This window comes from Amphiura filiformis, chromosome 12 (genome assembly GCF_039555335.1).
Source record: "Amphiura filiformis chromosome 12, Afil_fr2py, whole genome shotgun sequence".
In the NCBI taxonomy this organism is placed as follows: Eukaryota; Metazoa; Echinodermata; class Ophiuroidea; order Amphilepidida; family Amphiuridae; genus Amphiura; species Amphiura filiformis.
Genome location: NC_092639.1, coordinates 45,336,529 through 45,362,459, shown reverse-complemented (window position 1 = coordinate 45,362,459; position 25,931 = coordinate 45,336,529). Strand labels below are relative to the sequence as shown.

The window sequence follows — 25,931 nt, the reverse complement described above, 5'->3', positions numbered from 1 at the left end:
CATTAGAATTTAAATATAGCTTCAACAGACGTGCAAGACGTCTAAACATATGAGACGTTAAGCCTGGCAAGTTGTTGTGGTTCAGATGGAGTTCTAATAAATTAATGGTAGAATTAAAGACATTTTTGGTTAGGTAGAAAAGCCTGTTATATGACAAAGAAAGCTTCATCAGATTTTCTAATCCATCAAAAACATCATCCGGTAATGATGTGATCAGGTTGTTGTCTACAAATATTTGAATTATTGAAACTGGAAACAAACCGTGTGACAATTGCGTTATCTGATTGTGGTCTAACAGAATCGTCTGTAAATTTATTACATTACTAAACGCCCCAGATGGTAGATCAGCTTCGCTGCTGATTGCAAATAAGTTGTTGCCAGATACACTGAATGCTTTCAATTTCTCTAAATTTAAATTCGGTAATGTCGTTAATTTATTGTCAGACAAGTCCAAGACTTCTAAACTCTCAAGACCGTAAAAAGTATAATCCGGGAGATCCATTATCTCATTAGAATTGAGAAATAGCAGCAACAGGCGTGTAAGACGTCTAAATATGCGGGACGTTAAGCCTGACAAGTTGTTGTGGTTCAGATGGAGTTCTAATAAATTAATGGTAGAATTAAAGATATTCTTGGTTAGTAAGAAAAGCCTGTTATATGATAAAGCAAGCTTCATCAGATTTTCTAGTCCATCAAAAACATCATCCGGTAATGATGTGATCAGGTTGTTGTCTATAAATATATAAATGATTGAAACTGGAAACAAATCACGTGGCAATTGTGCTATCTGATTGTGATCTAACCGTATGGAGCGTAAATTTGTTACATTACTAAACGCCCCATATGGTACATCAGCCAGGCTGTTATCTGACAGTAGCATATATTCAATATTCGGACTAAACGTTCCTGCTGTAAATGATGTCAACTGATTTTCTGATATATCTAAGTTCGTCAATGTTAGAAAACGTAATTCAGGGACCTGCGTCAAATAATTTCCAAACAAATTAAGGTTGTCTAAAGAAACTAAACCATTAAAGATATTAATTGACAATGTGACAATCTTGTTAAATTGAATATTAAGATCTGTTAATTGTGTTAGGTGACTAAACAAACCAGAAGGTAAAGTAATAAGATTGTTGTTTATCAGAAATAATAATCTTATATTAATAGTGAAGTTGAAAATTCCTTCTGGTAATAATGATATGTTATTAAATATCATTATCAAATGCTTCAGGTTAACCTGGTCATCAAAAATGTTGTCGGGTAACAGTGATAGTTTGTTCCAAGCTAAATCTAAGTACCTTAATTTATTCAGACCATGAAAAACACGACGGGGCAAAACATGAATTTCATTTTCTCTAAGTATCAATTTCTGTAAAGACTTGACACACCAAAATGCTTCCGGTTCGAGAGTACTTATTTTCTGATTGGAAAATGAAAGACCCGCAAAATGTGGATCATAGATTAATAAAACCTTGATTTGTTTTTTTCTTTCAGGCATTCTGCAATCCAGACTTTGTGACCAAGTGAACAAATGCAGTCATCTGGACATGGGATGTCAGACCTGTATGTCCTTATTACTATATCTGCTTCTTTCTTTTCGTTCTGCAGGGTTAAATAGTAGGGAGGGAGTTTAATCTGCTGTACACGAAACCGTTTGACTTGTTGATATTCAACAAGACTGCAATTATTGAGTTGTTCAATATCCATTGCATCACTAGCATGTATGGTAAAATCAATATACATTAATGCAAAATGAAAAACTAAGGATGTCCCGACAATAGTAGTTGTGCATGCGCTAAACGGAAAAGAAATAAAATTATTATCATTTGTTCTCGAGCTTATATCATCCTCATGTATCTTCTCAACAAAAAACGTGGAATAGTTATAATTTGCTTCTACGTGTTGAATATCAATTTTAAACCAAGAGCGAGTGAACGAGTAAACCGATATGCTACATTCTGTTTTAGTGCCAGCGACGAACCTCTTTGTTCTATTATTCGGTATAAAAATGTTCCTCCCACAAGAATTATGGTCAGGATTCAAATCATATTCTATACCATGTGCATCGAAAAGGCTCTTATCCCAAAAGGAGGAATACGGATCATCAACGGAAGAAGAAGAACATAAATAAGAGCCTGATGGAAATGAAAGTAATAATAAACAACACAAAACATAAACAAGATACCAATCCATCGTTTCCTTAGTTGTTAACATATAATATGGTTACCATGGATACATGATCATCGGCAACGTCTTCATGTGTGATTTCTGTAAAGTAATACAAAACGAGCCAAAAAAAAAGGTAAGGTGTAAGGTTATTATTTTGAGGATTAGTGCACGAACTAATAAACGGAGACATAGCTGACAGTGATTAACTAACAGTTTGTGGAAAAAAATCAAGAACTATATATTTTTGGAAATGTTACAATATTGCTATTATTAAGCGATTTCAAACATTTTTCTGGATTGTTTTGGTTCTCGACGGATCTCTGAAAGAAAGAAAGAAATAAGGAAAGAAAGAACCAAGGAAGGAATGAAAGAAAGGAAGAAATAAAGAAGAAAGAACGGAAGAAGGAAAAAAGGAGAAGGAAAGAAAGAAAGAAAGAAGGAAGAAAGGGAGGAAGGAAGTAAATAAGAGAAAGAAAGGAAGAAAGAAATAGGAAAGAAATAAATAAAGAAGGAAGCAAAAAAAAACATGCCTCTAAAAGAATAATGCACTTGTGAGTGTGTAGGGGTATGGTGTGGGTATGGTGTATGTGTGCCATAAATTGGACATCTTACCGATTCTTAACGTTTTGTTCCCAATCAAGTGTGATACTGCAACGAATAATGTCTCTGCAATCAAAACGTCCACGTCTGTAGTGTGTGAGAGAATCGTTCAAGAGTTCTTACTTGGGTTTTGGTGATGATAACCAAGAATAGTGAAATAGACAAGAAGTAAAAAACAACCCAAGTTAGCAGGTGGTATCCAATCTTAATTATATTCATAAATTAGAAATTCTAAAACTGTAGTTAATTTCTCTCTTGAAATGACTGGTAAGCATGAGAGTTGAGTTGCTATAAAGGAGTTGGTTAGATATTCTGACGATTTTTGAAAAATATAAGCAAATAGCATCGATAAATCAACCATGATAAATGCTTTTTTGCAGATAAAACAATATTAATCAATATGAAGAATTTGTTTTCCAAAAGGCGCTCAATAGCTGTCTTGTGTTACAATTTTTCTGGTTTATTTTAAATAACATTTAACGATTGGAATGGATTGTAACTCTAGCTTATTTTCTAACTATTTTCAGCATCATTTTGTCACCTAAACTTCTCCAATTCAAAAATTTTAAGAATGGCTGTCATTGGATTTAGCTCCTTTTGGAACAAAAGAAAAATCTTTCATATATATTATTTTCTACTTTAAAAAAAAAATACAACTAACAATTGCTATAACTATTCTACTGGTCTAATGTTATTATATTGACAAGATTATTACTACTCTTAGGAATATTATCAAAATGAATTTTACACAAAGCAGCCTTTGGAGTTTTTTGGAACCAAACTCTTCATATAAACAAATAATTGAATAAATTCAGCTTTGGAATAATACACTTTACAGAATAATAAATTTTGCAATCTTAATTGGTTTGATGGTAGGTTGAGTGTGCAAACAGACGGGCTAATAGATTTGACAGATCAACCATGACAAATGATTCATATTTTTGTAAATAAAAGACTATAAATAAAAATCAACAACAACCACAGGTTTGTAATAATAGTTTAATATTTTGTAACACCATCATATTGGTTCGAGTGTTTCTGTAGATAAATAAACACAGCTTTGGAATAATACGCTTTACATCATGGAGCTTATATAACGTGGAGAGACACTAGATTGCGTAACGCATTGTTCTTTTGTGCCGGTTTGATTTACCGACAAGCTATTCATCGAGAGCTACATTTTGTTCAGGACAAAAGGGTTCGCCATTAAATCGATAACTGAAATCACAGATTTGTGCTGACATGACAGCGTATTAACGCTTTACAAGATAGGCTACTGTCAGTAAGTGATCAAAAGAAGTCATGTGAAAGCGCCCACTTGAGCGAGAGGTACATTTTGTTCTTACATAGCCCACGGGCGTGATTGAGTCTTCGCCAGCTCACAAAGCACACTTTATCGTCGATGTAAAGTTATTTACAACCCACCTTAATTTAGGTGCCTCATTTAAATAAATTGAATAGAGTTGCTGATCGATTACCTGTAACAACGTGGCGTGGCTGCCAGGTAAAGGTATATATCTATCTGTGTCACTTTCTATTAGTTAGCAGTAATTGTTATCATTTATTTATTTATTTATTTATTTATTTATTTATTTATTTATTTATTTATTTATTTATTTATTTGATTATCATGATTATATAGGCCTAGTCAATAAAGTTAAATGGGATTCTTAACATCACCGTATTATCACAAATATCCTTTTTAAAAGCCAAGTGAGGGAGTGAAGGAGGGGTCGAGGGGTAAAAAGAGGAGAAACGGTTGGGCGATCGAGATTGGAGGGGAGGGAGGAAGACAAACAGAAAAGAAAGGAAGTTAAAGGTGAGAGAAGGAGAGCGATGGAGTGATGGGTCCAAAATTGTAGGTATAAGAAGGAATAAGTGCAGAGAAAGGAAAAGAAAGGCATGAATAGAGAAAATAAAAATTATTATCATTATTATTATAGAAACTAAACACATAGCTGCACTAGGCAGCCATTCAACAATGCCAAAATCTTAATGCGTTACGTAATTAAAAATCTAATCAAGATGTATTTCACCATGGAGCTAGTATATCATGGAGGAGCAATAGATTACGTAACGCATAGTTCGTTTGTGCCGACAAGCTATTCATCGAGAGGTACATTTTGTTCATGACAAAAGAGTACCGCCATTAAATTGGTTACTGACCTGACAGCGTATTAACGCTTTTACCCGGCATGCTACTGTCAAAAAGTGATCAAACGAGTCACGTGAAAGCGCCGACTTCAGCGTGAGATACCTCTTGTTCTCATACTTTTGTCGTCGATGTACAGTTATTTACCACCCACCTTATTTCAGGCGCACCATTTACATAGATAAATTGAATAGATAGACTAGCTGGTTCTATTTTGGAAATATGTTTTGTGCATATTTAAGCATCAAGCAGCAAGTTCGCGTAAAAACTGGCAACCAAATTATATTGGTTAAGAATGGCTGTCATTGGATTTAGCTCCTTTTGGAACAAAAGAAAAATCTTTCATATATATTATTTTCTACTTTAAAAAAAAAATACAACTAACAATTGCTATAACTATTCTACTGGTCTAATGTTATTATATTGACAAGATTATTACTACTCTTAGGAATATTATCAAAATGAATTTTACACAAAGCAGCCTTTGGAGTTTTTTGGAACCAAACTCTTCATATAAACAAATAATTGAATAAATTCAGCTTTGGAATAATACACTTTACAGAATAATAAATTTTGCAATCTTAATTGGTTTGATGGTAGGTTGAGTGTGCAAACAGACGGGCTAATAGATTTGACAGATCAACCATGACAAATGATTCATATTTTTGTAAATAAAAGACTATAAATAAAATCAACAACAACCACAGGTTTGTAATAATAGTTTAATATTTTGTAACACCATCATATTGGTTCGAGTGTTTCTGTAGATAAATAAACACAGCTTTGGAATAATACGCTTTACATCATGGAGCTTATATAACGTGGAGAGACACTAGATTGCGTAACGCATTGTTCTTTTGTGCCGGTTTGATTTACCGACAAGCTATTCATCGAGAGCTACATTTTGTTCAGGACAAAAGGGTTCGCCATTAAATCGATAACTGAAATCACAGATTTGTGCTGACATGACAGCGTATTAACGCTTTACAAGATAGGCTACTGTCAGTAAGTGATCAAAAGAAGTCATGTGAAAGCGCCCACTTGAGCGAGAGGTACATTTTGTTCTTACATAGCCCACGGGCGTGATTGAGTCTTCGCCAGCTCACAAAGCACACTTTATCGTCGATGTAAAGTTATTTACAACCCACCTTAATTTAGGTGCCTCATTTAAATAAATTGAATAGAGTTGCTGATCGATTACCTGTAACAACGTGGCGTGGCTGCCAGGTAAAGGTATATATCTATCTGTGTCACTTTCTATTAGTTAGCAGTAATTGTTATCATTTATTTATTTATTTATTTATTTATTTATTTATTTATTTATTTATTTATTTATTTATTTATTTGATTATCATGATTATATAGGCCTAGTCAATAAAGTTAAATGGGATTCTTAACATCACCGTATTATCACAAATATCCTTTTTAAAAGCCAAGTGAGGGAGTGAAGGAGGGGTCGAGGGGTAAAAAGAGGAGAAACGGTTGGGCGATCGAGATTGGAGGGGAGGGGAGGAAGACAAACAGAAAAAGAAAGGAAGTTAAAGGTGAGAGAAGGAGAGCGATGGAGTGATGGGTCCAAAATTGTAGGTATAAGAAGGAATAAGTGCAGAGAAAGGAAAAGAAAGGCATGAATAGAGAAAATAAAATTATTATCATTATTATTATAGAAACTAAACACATAGCTGCACTAGGCAGCCATTCAACAATGCCAAAATCTTAATGCGTTACGTAATTAAAAAATCTAATCAAGATGTATTTCACCATGGAGCTAGTATATCATGGAGGAGCAATAGATTACGTAACGCATAGTTCGTTTGTGCCGACAAGCTATTCATCGAGAGGTACATTTTGTTCATGACAAAAGAGTACCGCCATTAAATTGGTTACTGACCTGACAGCGTATTAACGCTTTTACCCGGCATGCTACTGTCAAAAAGTGATCAAACGAGTCACGTGAAAGCGCCGACTTCAGCGTGAGATACCTCTTGTTCTCATACTTTTGTCGTCGATGTACAGTTATTTACCACCCACCTTATTTCAGGCGCACCATTTACATAGATAAATTGAATAGATAGACTAGCTGGTTCTATTTTGGAAATATGTTTTGTGCATATTTAAGCATCAAGCAGCAAGTTCGCGTAAAAACTGGCAACCAAATTATATTGGTTAACTTGGGTATGCTGAATTCAAAATTTTTGTCTGCCAAACTATATTGGAACACCGTGACCCTCAAAAAAGACACCCAAACATGCTCATACAGGGGGCAAAAATTAAACGTGCTCCACTACAAAAGATGTCGAATTATTTGTCTGGGTCTAAGGATCCCAAAAATGTGACATATTTGCGCATAAACCAAGTTATTAGGTCAAACAGGTCCATGGTCAATTTGCATGTTATACAGGGGTGAAAAGTTCAAGTTGCTTCGATTTTCGTAACAATGGATACAAATTGTTCCTCAAGTTGGATGAATTCAGGAAAAGAATAGATTTTGCTATCTACGATGTCAGGTTCAGAGGATATATGATAAATATATACAAATTTCATTTAATCCTACATATCTTTTGACTCTTTGCTGTGTAACATGCTAACTAGACATCGCAGATAGTGCAAACTATTCTTTTTTATGAAATTTCGGCGAACAATTTGATTTGCCTCAACTTTTGCGAAAATTGAGCAACTTTGAAATTGGCCCATATTTATACAACAAGCAAAACCTTTTGTGCCTCATAACTTCTTAACGATAGGTTGTACATGCACAAACATTACACTACTTGGATCCATGGGACCAGACGCATAATTTGAAATGTATGAAAGTTTTTTTGAAATTAAATTAATTTTTGCTCCTATACGATCCGATGGGGTCATCTGGGGTCATTTTAAGGATCGCGGTCTCAAAATGTAGCTAAAATATTACTTGACGTGATTGGGGCTCGAGCAAACTGGCATATGAAAATATTGAGAGAGAAAAAATCAGGACTCAGCGGGGATTGAACCCCGGTCGCTGGATTACCGGTCCAGAGCTTTACCACTGTACTACCTGAGTTCACAGTCGGTACTCGGGCAATCTCAACTTAAGTCCCCATAATAACTCTCTCATTGTGTCTCAGCGGCCAATTATAAATATTACTTGGCAGATAACAGATTCGTGTTCAGCATACCAAAATTAACCAAAATAAGCTGGTTGCCAAACTTGCCTCTAGGAACGCGAGTTTTCCAAAATACAACCAGCATAAGAGTTGTTGGTCGATTACCCATAACAAAGTGGCGTGGCTGTCAGGTACGTATAGGTTCAGGATCTGTGATCTGACTGTGTCACTTTCTATCAATTAACTGTTTCGCAGAATAGTTTGTTATCATGGTAAGTCGGATTAATAGCAATAGGTGAAAACAATTTTGAATATATCGCGCTGCACTACAAGCAGGTTGAACTCATCACATGTGTATGTCTGCAATCATAGTATTGAATACAATAGCTCTCTTTTCAAAGATCCTAATCTTACGCGGCCCATACACAATCAATTTGATTGATCAATATTGGTGACCCTAGATGCAGGATTGGATACAAAATAATAGTTCTCTTCAATATTATTGAAGAGATCTAATCTAGTTTGATTTTATTGACGGTTGGATAATACAATCACTATTGATGTTCGTGTGTACAGTGCACAATGGCAGATTTTGTATCCAGGGTCTTTGATATTGATCAAACTGATCGTGTATAGACGCCGGGTATAGACCGCCTTACAGGTACGGGTGTAGGGTGGATGGGTTGACACGACTCAATACGAATTAAAAGAAAACTGACGGGACAATAGATTTGAAAGATCAACCGTAATAAATGATTCATGTTTTTGTAATAAAAGCCTATAAATATATAAACATAGGTTTGGAATAATACGCTTTACAGCATAAAATATTTTGTAACACAATCATATTGGTTGAGTTAAGGGTGGGTGGGTGACACGACTCAATACGAATTAAAAGAAAACAGACGGGCTAATAGATTTGAAAGATTAACCGTAATAAATGATTCATATTTTTGTAGATAAAAGAGTATAAATAAATTGCCAAAAGCCATGTAGCCACATATTAGGCGTTTGGAGTTTCCTACAACACGCAGTTTGACGGGCGACATTTTAGATAAGCAATTATACTTTTATGTGATTGATGTTTAGGGGCTGTGCAATAATTATGAACCGGGGAGGGGTAAAATTGTGCAAAAATTGCTCCCTCCCCCCTTCCCGGCCTGCAAAAAAAAAAAAGAATGAGATATTTTGTCAAGAATGATGGGCTTAGTGGTATGGCAAAGCACTCGACGGGAATACGGTAAAGTGTTGTCTGGATACCGGGCCATAATGTAATTCACGCGTACCAATATATCGGCTTGCTAATTATGCTAAGTATTCACATTATACGCTGAAAATGTTCTCGTGTTCTCACAAGGGGACGATATTTGAAATTGTATGCAAGTTTGAATACAATCTATATCCTATCACGACCCCTCTTTAAGAGTGTTTCTTTTTTAAAAAAACCTGTCCTTCGGAGATGAAGTTATGAACATATCGGCTTGCTAATTATGCTAATTATTCACATTATACGCTGAAAATGTTCTCGTGTTCTCACAAGGGGACGATATTTGAAATTTTATGCAAGTTTGAATACAATCCATATCCTCTCACGACCCCTCTTTATAAAAGTATTTTTTAAGCCCACCTGTCCTTCGGAGATTAAGTTTGAAGAAATCATTCTAAATGTGGTCCATGCATCAGATTATCTTGAACCTTTTTTCATGAAAGTGATAATTCTTGAATCACATGTCTTAGTGTTTCTAGATGAAACTCGCCATAATTTTGCCGATTTAGGCATCGATGAAACTCAAACTATGTATTTTAAAATTGAAATTCTAAAGCCAGAAGATAATTTCTAAAAGCTCAAGAACATTTCAAAATGGCTGCCAAAATAATGCTATAAAATGGTGTTAGATTGGATAATATCTCATGCGAGGTCTTATTTCTAGTTCAATAGTTAAATCATTCTTTGACACTATGAATTCTTAGTGTAGATACTCTAGAACAATGTAAGGGGGTGGTGGACTCAAATTTTATGGTTCATATTTCTCTAGAGAGCGTTTTGAAACTGGTCAACAAAACTGATTAAATTTGCTATTAGGGCATACTGTGTTGATCTCACCGGTCAAACCCATTCGGTTTTATACAAACCTTTTTGCAGGATATGATACTCAACGTTCAGTGTAACAACGTTAAGCTAGCAGGAAAGATCTGCCAGAGAGCACTTTTAAAATGGCTACCAAAATGCAAGACAATATTATTGCGTTGTTGCATATCTATCAATAGGAATGTTAACCCAATTTTAATACTATTGGGTTAGTACTTTAGATTACTTCTGAGACTTTTGAGTACATTTTATCAGTAAAAGACCTTGCCAAATTTGGAATCTAAACTGCATGCCAATTGCCAAAGTATAGACTACAGTCACAATTGACCTTTTCGGTAAATCCCATAAGCCTTTGCGAGTATACTTGAGATGGCGTCATTTAAGGTCGCACCGATCTGCACCGATGCGCACATCGTTTAGCGAACATCGCTACTGCGCATTGCAAGTCGGCATGACGACAGATGACGACATTTCAGATGTACTCGAAAAGGATTATAGGATTTACCGAAAAGGTCAATTGATAACAAAAATAAGTTAACCATCAAACGAATGTGGACGATCGCGCTATATCCATCATGTATTTCTTTGCCACGCGGACCAAGTAATATATAGTATATTACATGTACATATACAGCCTGTTTAAAAAAATGTGCAAGTGAAAAGCGCCCTCTTTGGCAATTAGAAAACACCGTTGTGACATGATATTGACATCAACGTCAGGGGCATAGTCTTAGCTCTTAAATGCCGTTTGTTCTGTGGCACAATTGTGCCTTTACCCTTTCGTTGTTAACTAAATATATCTCGAGATTAAAACAAGCAACGTGAACAGGACAAACGACATTTAACTTTTAAGAGCTAAGACTGCGCCCTTTACGTTGCTGTAAGCATCATGTCACAACGGAATTTTCGAATTTCCAAAGAGGGCGCTTTTAACTTGCACAATTTTTTTGAGACAGGCTGTACTACTGGTACTTTTAGAATTTAGTTGTAGTAAGCTTACTGATCCCTGCCTCGTAATAAGGAAGAAAAACAGATAATAATAAAAAAGCTTCTTCAAGTGTCGGTATTTGTGACATTAAAATCTAATGAACATATGATTGGTAATTAAACAATCGAAATGAGACAAAACACGAGAAAAAAGACATGATCTTGTCTCTATAATGTGCGTATGTGGCACCCAAATTTTTACACCTGACTGCAGCTTTTTTATTAATGCTTTCTTACAAGCAAAATGGATCATATTATTTACCCGGGGGGCACTTAACACAAATGATCATACGGGAAGGCTCCCCGGAAAAAACCTCTTTTGGATTTCGCAGCTCGAAAGAACCCTTTATTTAACTAAAATAGAGCTCCAAATGATTTTGATAATTTCAGCTCTAAAAGGCCCAAAAATTGCTCATTCCTCATATTTCTGGAGTTTTTTTCAGGCGATTTTCAACCAAAAAGCCAAGAAAGACCCTTGATTTTGACTGTTTGCAGCTCTAAAAGTACCCATTTTACTTGTTCGCAGCCCGGTTCGCAGCTACAAAAGACCCCATTTTCGCGGTACGACGTCAGCTCCCAAAGACTCACCACCTCAAAATTTCGGGGGAACATACCCACCAAAATGTTTTGATGTGCCTCAATGACAGACATACAGGGTGTCCCAAAAAGGAGGCCCCTCATTGCGTCTCTTTTTCTCCTATTTCAGAAAAGTTGATTAAGTATATATTGGTATGTAAAGAAGCCTTTACCCATTAGCTTTAATAAACCGAAACAATTATTTCAATCGGCTCATAACTTTTGAAGATATGCCCTTTTAAAGAAATGTGTCTGTTTTTCACTCAGGAGGTTTGGCTACTTCAAAGATTGAAAAGTGCATATACCATGCATGAATATAAAACATTCCTCGATGATAAGTTTATAAAATAACAACTTTATTTTAGGGAATGGGCTTTACCGGTGGGCTTTATGGGTTATTGATTTTGTTAATTTGGGCGAAATTGATGTGGGATGGACTTCTTTTGCTATACTTGCAATTACTTATGTTTTTCTCGGTTATTTTATGCCTTTTTGTTTTAATATGTTTCTTATTTTCTTACTTTATTGTTTCTTGCTTTCTTTTTATTGACAACATAAGTCATTTCTCTTTTTGGAATAAAGGGTAGCCCTGAAAAGCGCTGTTTAGTTTGTCTTTGGTTCTTTTGAATTGAGTTTACTGTGCTGCTCTGCCCTTTACCTGGTTGCCTCCTTGACGAATACAGGTTTCACACCTAGTCCTCATTGCATCAACTGCGTTGCGTACCAACCTTGTGCGCCGGATACTTGCGAATATAGCAGTAATACGTTTGCAAAGATCTTGGATTTTGACACAGATGAAGAAATCAAGTGATGTGAGGTCTAGTGATCTTGCAGGCCACTCCACAGCATGACCCATCCCAACCACTCTATTTGCTATCCGTGGACAGAGTGAAAAACGGGTACTTGTCTTTAAAAGGTCATATCTTCAAAAGATTGAAATAATTGTTTTGGTTTATTAAAGCTAACGATTAAAGGTTTCTTTACATACCAAAATATATTTGATCAACTTTTCAGAAATAGGCGAAAAAGAGGGCGCAATGGGGGGCCTCTTTTTTTTGGGACACCCTGTAGCTTGTTTAGGTCCCCGCTGGGTATATCCCACCTGAAATGTGAAATGATACGACCTTGGCGGGGAGGGGGTAAACTGCATTCCATCACTCGAGTTACAGGTAGACAAAAGAATGATTAAACTTTACAAAGCAACACCCGTTTGGTGCGCTGGGTACCCAGTTATGGCCGAATGAATTCTGACCATCACTTGGTTAGTTGGATTCGTCTATACTGCGAAGGTCGATTCAGATTTCATTTTTCTTTTTAGGAAGTACGTTTTATGTTGAAATAGTGATATTATTCTGAAACAATGAAATTTTATGTTGAAAGAGTGTATACAATAACAGAGTACAGAATGACACGTATGTTATCATTTTGCGTTATTTTTAATCAACTTTTAATCAATCCTTTTCAAACACTTGTCATTCTGGTCTAATTCCTTCCTCTCCCACAAATGTTTGTTTTCGTACTTTACCTTTTCCGTCGTTCTTTCTATCTTATAATCTAAAATATGATACTACTGTTTAAAGGCGCAGGCATCTATCATTTTATGTCCCTCTGCTTTAAAGGCACTTATGAGTTATTCAATAAATTAGAGAATCTAAACAAGCATGAAATATCAGACTTGTATAAAAATAAGTGTGTTAACATACCCTGCAAGTGATTAAACTGCAAACAACTTTATAAGGGTAAAATGTTACATTTGTGACCATCCACCACAACTGAGCCCCGATGTCTCCAGTGCCACTATTGAGATATGTTCCATTGAACTTAACAATAAACAATAGGAAACAAAGGATTTATTGACGGTTTTATTTATTTTTCATTACTTAAATGTCAAGTACTATAGACATGATATACATCATTTTAAAGCTAATTTCACAGAATATTTTGGTTGAATATCTCAAAAATGATGATTGGCGACTTCAGGGCTCAGTTGTGCTGGATGGTCACATTTTAGTCAATCTTTGAGTGTATACGTACGGACACGTTTAGCTACATGGAATTGAATGGTGTTTCATATCGTCCATTTTGCCTTTTTTATCATTATATGAAACAAAATACTTAATAAAATTACATTGAATAGTCCTTTACTCTCAACTCATGTCTTCAAGTTGCCTATTATGTGGTTATACGCTTTGCCACCAAGGGTTGTACCAAATAGAACAGTATAGTGGTTTGGTTTAAAAATCCATATGGAATGGTGGACTTATGATTAGCCCAGGCCATTCTTTTTTAAGCTTTTGAATGCACAAGGAAAAAATCTTTAATGGGCGGTGGGTATGGGTTTGGTAAAAGCTATTCCTACAATGTACATTGTTTCGATGTTTTGTATGCCTTTAAGCATAATCTTGATTATATCACCTTCAGTTACTTGTGTATTTATAATATGTCTTTCCGAACAATAATAATATTACATTTCTTCCTCATGATTCTGATATTCAAAGTAAGCAACATTTCAATATCATATTCCAATCTCAAAATGCAATCGGAGAAAATAATATCATACTTGCCACAAAAGCGTCTAGAGAAGATGCCTGCGGCTTTAAGTGTTTGAACTATTCTTTACTTTCTTATATTACTTTTATAATTTGGACACATGTCCATCATTTAATTGCTATTGCTACTTAAAACATGCACTTTAAGATGTCTACGACGTTTGGGTAAGAGGTGGATTGAATGCACTGTACGGATGACGTCACAATATCCCGTCCCGATATTGATTAACTGTGAACTCGCATATTCATACTGAGATTTGATAGGACAATCAGTCATCCACACAGCCCATCCACTCTGTCTCTAACCTTGACGACGTGTACGCCGAATTACTCATATTTGGATTAGAGGTTGCTTGCACAAGAAAGCCCGCTTACTTGCGCATTTTTCATGTAAGAAAGCCCCTTTCTTAATGACAACGCAGTCACGCTTCTTCTTTTGCTTCTTCTGGTCTACAACGCCCTCATGTGCTTCACCATCATGCCAAACAAAGTTGCCTTCCTGATCCTGATCATTGAGATCAATCCACGCAGTAATTAACTTGTTCTTACCCTTCCCACCGCTTGCCATCGCAATATATTCACCAAGGAACCTATGCTCATCGCCATCTCGGACAACATGGCTAACTAGATCTGCGCCGAGACTTGCGCATTCACGTTTAGCGGTTGCCCAGTTGACCTTTTTCCCGTTATATAGATAACACGCGCCATTGTAAGAAGTCCACACTTGTGGACACGTCGCATCGCACTCTGGTGTATCTATTACTGCATCTAAAAAGAGTAAAAATGACCAGTAAAAATATGTGTCTTTTAACACAGAAAAAAGTCAGATGTGGTTTACGGGTTTCCCTACGGTGAGAGTACAAAATCGTATATCAGCCAGACAGGTATCCAACTCGGAGATATACCGAAGGAGCACAATTTAACTGCCCCCCTAGCCATGCTAGCCGCAAACCCTATGCTGTTGCAGAACACAAGGCAGAATCTCACCACCACAACAATAACCATTCACAGTGATAACCATTATTCATGTTAGTGCAAGACGGTAAGCTAATAAATTTGTCGTAGCTATTCTGGTATTGACATTATGCTTTTCGTGCACGCGTGGACATAATGAAACCAATTGATAAGGTACTGTGGAGACATATCGTTTAGACATTAAAACATATATTTGAAATACACTGATCTATTCAATCCATTGAAATGATTGCCACCGTAATATAGGAAACATTATTTCATAAGAAGAAGCTCCAAATTAGTTGTCTTACCTTCACACGAATACTCTATCTCCAGATATTTGAAAGTTCCTACACATGGATCACCAAATACACCATTGCTTGCCTGGATGTCACATGTTTCTTGCCCCTCACATTGTTCTTGAACACGTGTCAGTGAATCAACAGCGGCACAGTTACTTGTTTCAAGGATGGGCCCATTTGTACACACATTGGGTGTTTGACGGCCATATAACACGGATGAAACAGAGATCGTTTGACCAGCGGCACATTTAAGTTGAAAGGTTTCATGTTCACAGACATAACTGTCATCGTCTATTTCAGCATCTAAAAAGAGAAACAATAAACGGAGAAAATAAGCATCTTGAGGAGTAGTGGAGTTTGGCCGGGAAGGGTGGTCAAATTTGGAAGTGATGTGGATGTGCGACTTGCCTTACAAAACTATAATATGCTCCGTCCACAAATGGGGATGTCTTTTAGAAAAGATTTTGATAATTTCTAGTTCGTAAAAGTGCGAAATATACAATTTTTGCATAATCTTAAATAATGATCAGAATAAAGGCCTATTTATGCATCTTAAAAGAGAAACCATAAAAGGAGTAAATGTGCGTCAGGTTGCGATATTTTGGGTTCATAACCCTACCTAAATGTACAATTTGAAAAAAAAGGTTCTTCTCAAATGATGTTAAAACAAAGCGTGCAGATTCCAAGGGAACTGAGTTGTGGATGGGCAAATAATCACGGTTTCACAATAATACTAAGACTGCCCTCCTTAAGGTCGAGAGTTGCCATTTCCAACACCTGGAAATTGACAGCTGCATATTAGCCACATCATTGATAAGATGGACAAGTAGTGATAGCCTAATATAAATTTTAACTGCATATAAGTTTATCTTCTAAATAAGCAGAATGTCATGGCTTTATCTAACACGTAATTATTTCATAAGAAGAAGCTCCAAATTAGTTGTCTTACCTTCACACGAATACTCTATCTCCAGATATTTGAAAGTTCCTACACATGGATCACCAAATACACCATTGCTTGCCTGGATGTCACATGTTTCTTGCCCCTCACATTGTTCTTGAACACGTGTCAGTGAATCAACAGCGGCACAGTTATTTGTTTCAATGGGCCCATTTGTTGTACACACATTGGGTGTTTGACGGCCATATAACGCGGATGAAACAGAGATCGTTTGACCAACTGCACATTTAAGTTGAAAGGTTTCATGTTCACAGACATAACTGTCATCGTCTATTTCAGCATCTAAAAAGAGAAACAATAAACGGAGAAAATAAGCATCTTGAGGAGTAGTGGAGTTTGGCCGGGAAGGGTGGTCAAATTTGGAAGTGATGTGGATGTGCGACTTGCCTTACAAAACTATAATATGCTCCGTCCACAAATGGGGATGTCTTTTAGAAAAGATTTTGATAATTTCTAGTTCGTAAAAGTGCGAAATATACAATTTTTGCATAATCTTAAATAATGATCAGAATAAAGGTCTATTTATGCATCTTAAAAGAGAAACCATAAAAGGAGTAAATGTGCGTCAGGTTGCGATATTTTGGGTTCATAACCCTACCTAAATGTACAATTTGAGAAAAAAAGGTTGTTCTCAAATGATGTTAAAACAAAGCGTGCAGATTCCAAGGGAACTGAGTTGTGGATGGGCAAATAATCACGGTTTCACAATAATACTAAGACTGCCCTCCTTAAGGTCGAGAGTTGCCATTTCCAACACCTGAAATTGACAGCTGCATATTAGCCACATCATTGATAAGATGGACAAGTAGTGATAGCCTAATATAAATTTTAACTGCATAATGAGTTTATCTTCTAAATAAGCAGAATGTCATGGCTTTATCTAACACGTAATTATTTCATAAGAAGAAGCTCCAAATTAGTTGCCTTACCTTCACACGAATATTCTATCTGCAGATATTTGAAAGTTCCTACACATGGATCACCAAATACACCATTGCTTGCCTGGATGTCACATGTTTCTTGCCCTCACATTGTTCTTGAACACGTGTCAGTGAATCAACAGCGGCACAGTTATTTGTTTCAATGGGCCCATTTGTTGAACACACATTGGGTGTTTGACGGCCATATAACGCGGATGAAACAGAGATCGTTTGACCAACTGCACATTTAAGTTGAAAGGTTTCATGTTCACAGACATAACTGTCATCGTCTATTTCAGCATCTAAAAAGAGAAACAATAAACGGAGAAAATAAGCATCTTGAGGAGTAGTGGAGTTTGGCCGAGTAGGGTGGTCAAATTTGGAAGTGATGTGGATATGCGACTTGCCTTACAAAACTATAATATGCGACGTCCACAAATGGGGATGTCTTTTAGAAAAGATTTTGATAATTTCTAGTTCGTAAAAGTGCGAAATATACAATTTTTGCATAATCTTAAATAATGATCAGAATAAAGGCCTATTTATGCATCGTAAAAGAGAACCCATAAAAGGAGTAAATGTGCGTCAGGTTGCGATATTTTGGGTTCATAACCCTACCTAAATGTACAATTTGAGAAAAAAAGGTTCTTCTCAAATGATGTTAAAACAAAGCGTGCAGATTCCAAGGGAACTGAGTTGTGGATGGGTAAATAATCACGGTTTCACAATAATACTAAGACTGCCCTCCTTAAGGTCCATGACTACATCGTGTGGCCTATGAAAAGGAAGGCGTTACCACCCTTGTCTTCCTTGAGTGTAGCGTGGCAATTGGTGTACTTAAACCACGGCGTGCTTTTAATTAATGCCCACACACTGTTCCCATAAGTAGTCAATTGACAGTCTCAGTGACAATAAGAGCACATAACACTGTGTACTTTCAAACTGGACAAAATTAAGTCCAGTTTTCTTGAAAAATTCAAAAAACAATTCACATTGTGTGGCAAATATGATTTTGAATTTCCAAATCCTTATCCATACAGATACGATGTTTTAAGACAGACTTGTCACTGTCTAAAAAGTTTTGTTTATATATTATTATCATTATTATAACGTGGTACACTTGGAAGAAATCTTTACTTAGCATATGGGCGTATTACACCAATCAATGCGCCAAAAGTGCGATGGTGATGAGTTCTGGTAAAAACTATACGACAACTTGAAGCAATTTGGTGTCCTTTGGAATTTCGTTTTATATGAGCATAATGAGATTGGCATGTTCTAATTACAACGAAAGAATGCAACACGTTAATCACTTGAATGGACCCGAAAGAAAAAAAAATAACAACGGTTTTACATAAAAAAAATAGGTCCTGTGTGAAATGTTTATTTTACCGCCTTTTCAATGGAGAGCTGATTTGGTGATCTGCGCCCTTATTCGGCACCGTGGACTAGCTAGCTTCTGATTAGCTACTAATGATGTGAGTAATCGTGATTGTATCGGGGGAGGGGTAGGTTGTATAGACCTATAGGTTCAGAAGTTAATCTTATATTTCATGCAGTGCAAATTAAGGCTTGTGATAATGCATTTGTCAATTGAAAACCTGGCCCACTCCAGCATCTGGGTATCCGTGAATAGTGGAGCAGACGAACATTGACACAATCTTGTCACTGTAGGGCCGGCCACGTGCCGGACCTTTTCAATTGCCTGGGTAGCTGGGTTTGGGACTATTGGCCGGAATTTTACACACAAACACTGCCCCGTCGGTCAGGGAATAAGCCGAGAGTTGCCATTTCCAACACCTGGAAATTGACAGATGCATATTAGCCACATCATTGATAAGATGTTTGTCTCGGGTTTTTTTTTGGTTTTTTTTAAATTATTATTATTTCTTAGATGGTAACATGTCTTTGTTAAAGGGGGTGACTCCCTCTGGCCTTACTGGCCTTCTGGTCATCCCCTCCATAATTCGTTGTTGTTTGATCATACTGCAGTTACTGTCCGTTTTCCTATACACAATACACAGTGCTCTTTCCCATTGACGCGTGACCTCTACAAATAGCATACGTTAAAAGTATGGGGATATGCCTAGTTAACGTCGCTGTGTGAAAATTAACCGGCCAATATTAAAAGTACTCTTCTAAAGTTCTAGAAAATATAGTTTTGTAACATGTCCTAAATTTTTAGCTAATTTAGATTTTTGGAAATATGCGTACTTTGGTGTTTTAGTTAATGTTATAGGAAATAGTACATTGCCTAGTTAACGTCGCTGTGTGAAAAATAACCGGCCAATATTAAAAGTACTCTTCTAAAATTCTAGACAATATAGTTTTGTAACATCATACATGTCCTAAATTTTTAGCTAATTTAGATGTTTGGAAATATGCGTACTTTGTTGTTTTAGGAAGGATATGTAAACGACAGATAACACCAAAAAATATGAAGAAATTATTTCCAAACCGTTTCTCATTTTCAAGAACGCTGGTTAACAATAAGCACGTATTGTCTCATTTCGTAAACAAAGACCACACACAATTGTTCTCTAGCGCTCGCTTTATAATCGTTCACCCAACTGAAAGTATAATCCTAGCTCATTGCTCCATTGTACGTGTAAAGCAGACACATATGTTGTGTGTATTTAACCAGAGAAGATATGATTTAATCAGTTGAGCTGTTTTCAATGAGTGTTATCTTGGTTTAATAGCTTTTAATGGGGTTTAAGTCCTGCAAAGGTCGAGTTGAATTCTACTGTAAACATGACTGCATCATGTATTGCCCTTGTTTATTTGTTTCTTAAAATTTATACTTATATTTATATTTGATTATTATGTGACTTGTTGTGAATTATGGGAAATAAATTATCTTATATCTTGTCTCTTGTATCTTATAAGATCAACAAGTAGTGATAGCCTAAATTATAGCTTCATAATGAGTTTATTTTTTTAAATATGTAGAATTTCATGGCTTTACCTAACACGTAATGGCGCGAGTCAATTAAACGTCATTTTGTACGTAGGAAGTTGGTATTTAAAAACTGCGATAATTTAAAATGGCTACAATGTTGAAATGAAAAGTCAAAACTACCAAAATTTTTAATAAAGTCAGAACTTTGTCATATGTAGCTATATAATACATTGGTATGCATAGGCCTGGGCATGTGCTAATTTGTCATTGTACTAGAAAGAAACAACATTCTTCACAGGATTAAACTCCCATAGCCATATTAACATACATACACACACACCAACACCCACATACCCATCCACCGCACATGGTAATGACAAAAATTGTTGTTAAAAAACAAACTTTATTTTGTCCGAGGTAAGTGCAGATCTCCAGTCCTCCCATACCCTAACCCTACACCTGGGCCTTAACACTAACCCTTATCCTAACCCTACCCCTAATTCTAACCCTAATCCTAACCCTAACCTAACCTTAATCCCAACCCTAACATACCCTTAACATGGAAACCCTAATCCTAACTCAATTCCTATCCTACCTACTCTTAATTCTAACCCCAATAATATAGCCTAACCCTAACGGGAGGAATGTGCTCCTTTGGATGGATAATTATTCCTAACTTCAAAATCATCCTTGCAACATATTTTGTTTTTGCTTTGAAGTTTTAAAAAAGTGAACTAAATTTTGACCAGAAGGAAAGTTCACAGTGTTGGTTTTGAACTGAAATTGCCATTAATATATAACGCAGGCAAACTTTCACACGCTTTAAAAGATACAAAAAGCCTACCTAAACAAGTACTACCCGAGTTGAACATTGTGAATAATTTTTTTTTTTAATGCAAACATTTTAAAACCATAATCAACTGAAATATAGCGCTTACTAACCTTGTAAATCAAACACAGACATTCGCCAAGTTCCACCGCACATTTGCGATGCATCCCCAGAACAAGCCTTATTGCAATCTGATTCCGGAGCTAGTCCGTATTTATCAAAAGAAGCACTATCGCTACCACAGAAACATTCCTGACTGTATTGCACACCGGCGTATCGCGATCCTTTAGATTGACAATGTGAAATGCACGAAGCGATTGTAAGAGATGTCGAGTCGGATCGATGGTCGGGTAAAGCTCTGTCTGATTTATCGACGTAACATCCGAGATAACGATACGCTTGACTCTCTGGAGATTAATAAGGACAAACAAACAAAATTATATATCTTAGTGCTCCAAGTGACCAATCTTCTTTCTTGCCTTCTGGGGTGGTGGTGGTGGTGGTGGTGGTGGGGGTGGGGGTTATGGGGTTGGTTATATAAAATACTACCAGAATTAGTTTGGCAAGTATTTGAACTGCTGTTGTTCTTAAGATTGCTGTTCGTGGGGGTGGGTGGGTTTTTTGTGTGTGTGCGTGGGGGGGGGTTGGTGGTGGGGGCACACTCATTTTTGAAATTATGGTGGGGTATGCGGCGTATGGAACTTTGGTAACTGTGAATTGGGTTTGGGGGCAAAATAGGGGCTTCTGAGATGAAGATCGGTCTTAAAATGTTCTTTCAATTGATTTTGTGCTGACATTTTGACTTTCATCGCTTGGAGGGGCGAAGAATCGATGCTGAATTGGTCAATTTAAGGGTGGCGTCCGGGGCATGTTGCCCCCCCCCCCTGCCCCCCGCTAGTTACGCCACTGATGACACCCATGGTTCTTCTGCAATTACTGGTCACAAATTGGATGTGAATTGGACTGCATGGGTGGGTGGGTCTTGGTGGACACAGAAAGTTTAAGCAGAAAATTAGGGCATGGAAATCGTTCTTATTTCATGGTAAACAAAAGCATCGTCAGCAAAATGTCTGGTATTGGTAACGGTATTAGTACCACTACTGACACAGTCTGATAAATCATTGATGAATATGAGTAAACTATGCTGCCCGATGTCCGTTATTATCGAAGCTGGCATCCACTACTCAAAATATTGGATCTACCTATCCTCAAAAACAAAATGTTCTTAAATTTTGTTTTACCATCTTTGCAGCGTTTTAATAGTTTGAATATAATACTAGGCTATTAGCATGAAAGTTCATCTGTATTGGTAATCCATATATAGAAAGATTTTAACTCTTGATCTGTGTTGGTTAAAGGTTTGAATTACTCAGTTGCACCAACAGAGGTTACCGTTGTTGATATCATTACCAGCACTGAATCGGCGTGCCGTACGTCACCCGAACGGGATGCTAGTGAACTTAGATCAAAAGTAGTTGGTTTGTTGAGTCGGCCAAAGAAATTTGATTCCAATTTGAATGCAGATGAGCATAAAGCTCTTAATCAATTAAAGAAAGATCAGGATATCCGGATTTTGCCTGCCGATAAAGGCAGAATTGTTGTTGTTTTGGATACTTCAGATTATCAACAAAAATGTGAAAATCTCCTTAGTGACACAGCAACCTATAAGAAAATGTATTTTATAGTGTTTTTTAAATATGTTTATCATTAAAGTACTGTGTAATTTTAGTTCTTTTATTTTGGTGTGTGTATAAGGGCCCCCATCCAGTGGGCCTGCGTGCCTGTTCGGGGTTGCCCTTTTGCACCACACACCGCATTTTGATATTTTGTGCAATAAAGGTATTAAACTAAACTAAACTAAGTGAACGTGTAGACGATGATGAAGAACTTCGGTCATACGACGTAACCGCACTATTTACATCTGTGCCTGTGGAAAAAGTACTTCCAATTATACAGTCCAGACTTGAAAGCCATCAGACTTTGAAAGAAAGAACTCAATTGTCTGCGGCCCGTGTAGTGTGCCTTCACTGCACGTATTTTGTTTATAATGGCACATATTACCAGCACATTCATGGAGCAGCTATGGGCTCGCCGGTTTCACCGATTGTGTGTAACTTATACATGGAACACTTAGAGCAATAGCCATTAGAATAGCACCCCACCCCCGTTGTGGTGGTATCACTACGTCGACGACACGCACACGAAACTCAAGAAGGAGTACGCTGAGGAATTTACAGACCATCTTAACTAATTAGACCCAGACATCAAATTCACCACTGAAGTAGAGGAGGAGCTAGGAGGATAGATCATTAGCGTTCCTGGACACTTCCACTGTAATTCATGCTGACGGCAGTCTAGAAATAAAAATATATCGCAAGCCAACCCACACAGACCAATATCTGCATTTCTCCTCTAACCACCCTTTAGAACATAAGTTCGGGGTAATCCAGACCTTGTTTCACCGTGCGGAGTCTGTGATCACCAAACCCCAAGCTGTGGTGGAAGAAAAACAGCACATAACGCAAGCTCTCACTAAGTCAACAAACTCAAGAGCGCGAAATCCAACCACAACAGGGACAGTATTACATCTAAAGGACAGAAAGTTGCCACTGGTCAGGTGTATGCCAGGGGCAGACCACAAGGATGGTCAGAGACTTCGCGTATGAACTTAGCAAACCCTTAGCAGACATTCTCAATCAATCTTATAAAGAAGGGGTTTGCCCACCTCAGTGGAAGAGAGCAGTGGTGGTACCCATCCCCAAATCAAAACCTGCGGTGTGGGACAAACTAAGACATGTGTCCCTCACAGATCACTTCGCGAAAGTGGCTGAAGGCTTTATGGCAAATTGGCTGTTGGAAGACATGGAGAGCGGCATTGATCCAAACCAGTATGGAAATCGCAAGGGTGTCTCCACCACTCACTACTTGGTCAAGCTTTTACATATTTTGCATGTGAACGCAGACAAACCTGGGCACACAAGCACCGTTGCTATTACAGACTTCAGTAAAGCATTTGACCTAGTAGACCACAACATCCTCATGAACAAGTTAATCACCCTAGGCGTGCGCCCATCTGTTGTTACCTGGATTGCCAGCTTTTTAGATGGTAGGGAACAATGTGTACGCTATCGCGGTCAAACTAGTGACTGGAAAAAGCTGAATGGTGGCGTGCCTCAGGGTACTCGCATTGGCCCACTCAGTTTATTGATACCCCATTGGTAACGTTGAAATACGTTGATGACCTATCAATTATAGAACCTAGATCGCGTGCTCAAACTTCCGTGCTGCAGGAACATCTTGACAATTTTGAGCAATGGGCTGTTAATAATAACATGCAATTAAACCCAAAAAAGTGTCTTTCATGAGGAAGCCCCTTGATGAGGCTCCTCTTACCATTTCTAATGTTCCCCTTCAAGTTGTTGAGTCAGCCAAAATTCTTGGCGTCAAAATCAGTTCCAATCTGAAATGGGACATTCAAGTGTCTGATATGCTTAAGAAGGCTAATGGTAGACTTTATAAGCTCAAGTTATTGAAACACTTCAACTTACCCCGTGATGATCTTGTCACTATTTTCTCTGGCTTTGTAAGACCGCTGGCAGAATATGCTGCCCCCGTTTGGCACCCTGGTCTCACGGTTGCGCAAAGTGCCGATTTGGAAAGAGTTCAAAGAAGAGCGTGCAAGATCATCATGGGGAAGCAGTACACAACTTACAACGAAGCTCTTGAGATGTGTGGAATCAATACATTAAGTGTAAGAAGAGAGCAATTATGTTTGAATTTCTTTAAGTCACTCGTGAACTCTGAACAATTCAGTAGTTGGGTCTCACCTTCTCGAGGCAATGTTCATCTAAGGAATCTGAGGAATTCCAACAAATTGACCCTCCCTAGGTGCAGAACTGATCGTTGTAGAAAGAGTCCAATCTTGTATATGACTGATTTATGGAACAAAAAGGTGCCATAAGTCTTCTGTTCGTGCAATTAAGTTTTGAGACATTGGCTTGCCTGATTTTTAGGAGTGTTCTTAAATTGCTTTTTACATTCATACTGTTTATATTTAATATATTATTATACAGAGTGCAATATTCCTATTCTATGTCTTTTTTATGTAGTTGCATGAATCTATTTTTAAAATTGGATTGGTTTTAAGTGTTGGGGTGCGTGTGGGGTTGTGGGGTGAGTGTGGGAGTGTAAGGTGTGCATCTTGTATGATGTGTGTGAGTTTGAGGGGGTGTTGCTGAGGGCGTATGCTGTGAGACGTGCGGTGGGTGCATGGGTGTGAGTGTGCGGATAGGGTGTGTGGGGGTGTGCTTGGGATGTGTGTTAGTGTTGGTATGCATGTATGGGGCATATTTGCTGGTCAATGCTCATTTTGATATTTCTCATATTATTATTTCGATGTTGTTGAATTTGTATGTAAAATTGTTGCAATTCGGTTTTTTATACTGTGATGACAATTTATGAATAAACCTTTTATGAATAAATGAATGAATGAACAAGAGGAACCTGCCAAGAATCATACATCGGTGAGACTGAACGTTCTCTTAAAACCAGATTTTTAGAACACAGACGTCCAAGCACCACTTCGTTCGAGGTTTCCAACCACATCCATATTGAGTCACCGAGCCACCACGTTGACTTGGACAAAGTCCGAATTTGGGATAGGGAGCCCCGCTGGTTCGAGAGGGGAGTTAAGGAAGCCATACATCAGGGCCAACCAACCATCTCTGAACAAGGACGGAGGGCGCTACCAGCTGCCAAAGGTCTATGACCCGATTATTACGTCACACTTCAAGTGTGCTCGATCGGGTCAGTCCGCTGAAGAAGGCTGTAGTAGCAACAGCTGTAAATTACG

At 37.4% G+C, this 25,931-nt stretch overlaps 1 protein-coding gene across 2 annotated transcripts in view; it reads right to left on the bottom strand.

Moving 5' to 3' along the window:
• Positions 1–14,845: 14,845 nt before the first annotated feature.
• Positions 14,846–25,931, bottom strand: part of LOC140166276 (L-rhamnose-binding lectin SML-like) — a 60,436-nt gene continuing 49,350 nt past the window's right edge. The window contains exons 5-7 of one of the 2 annotated variants that reach the window (XR_011860841.1): positions 17,358–17,650; positions 16,417–16,710; positions 15,644–15,770 (exon numbers count right to left, since the gene is read on the bottom strand). Coding sequence is in view for 1 of the 2 variants with exons in the window: in XM_072189686.1 (XP_072045787.1) it covers positions 17,397–17,650 (254 nt within the window). In the remaining variant the exon portion in view is untranslated. Of the gene's footprint in view, positions 14,980–15,643; positions 15,771–16,416; positions 16,711–17,357; positions 17,651–25,931 lie in introns of those variants that run through there. The other variant, XM_072189686.1, reaches the window with a different exon arrangement.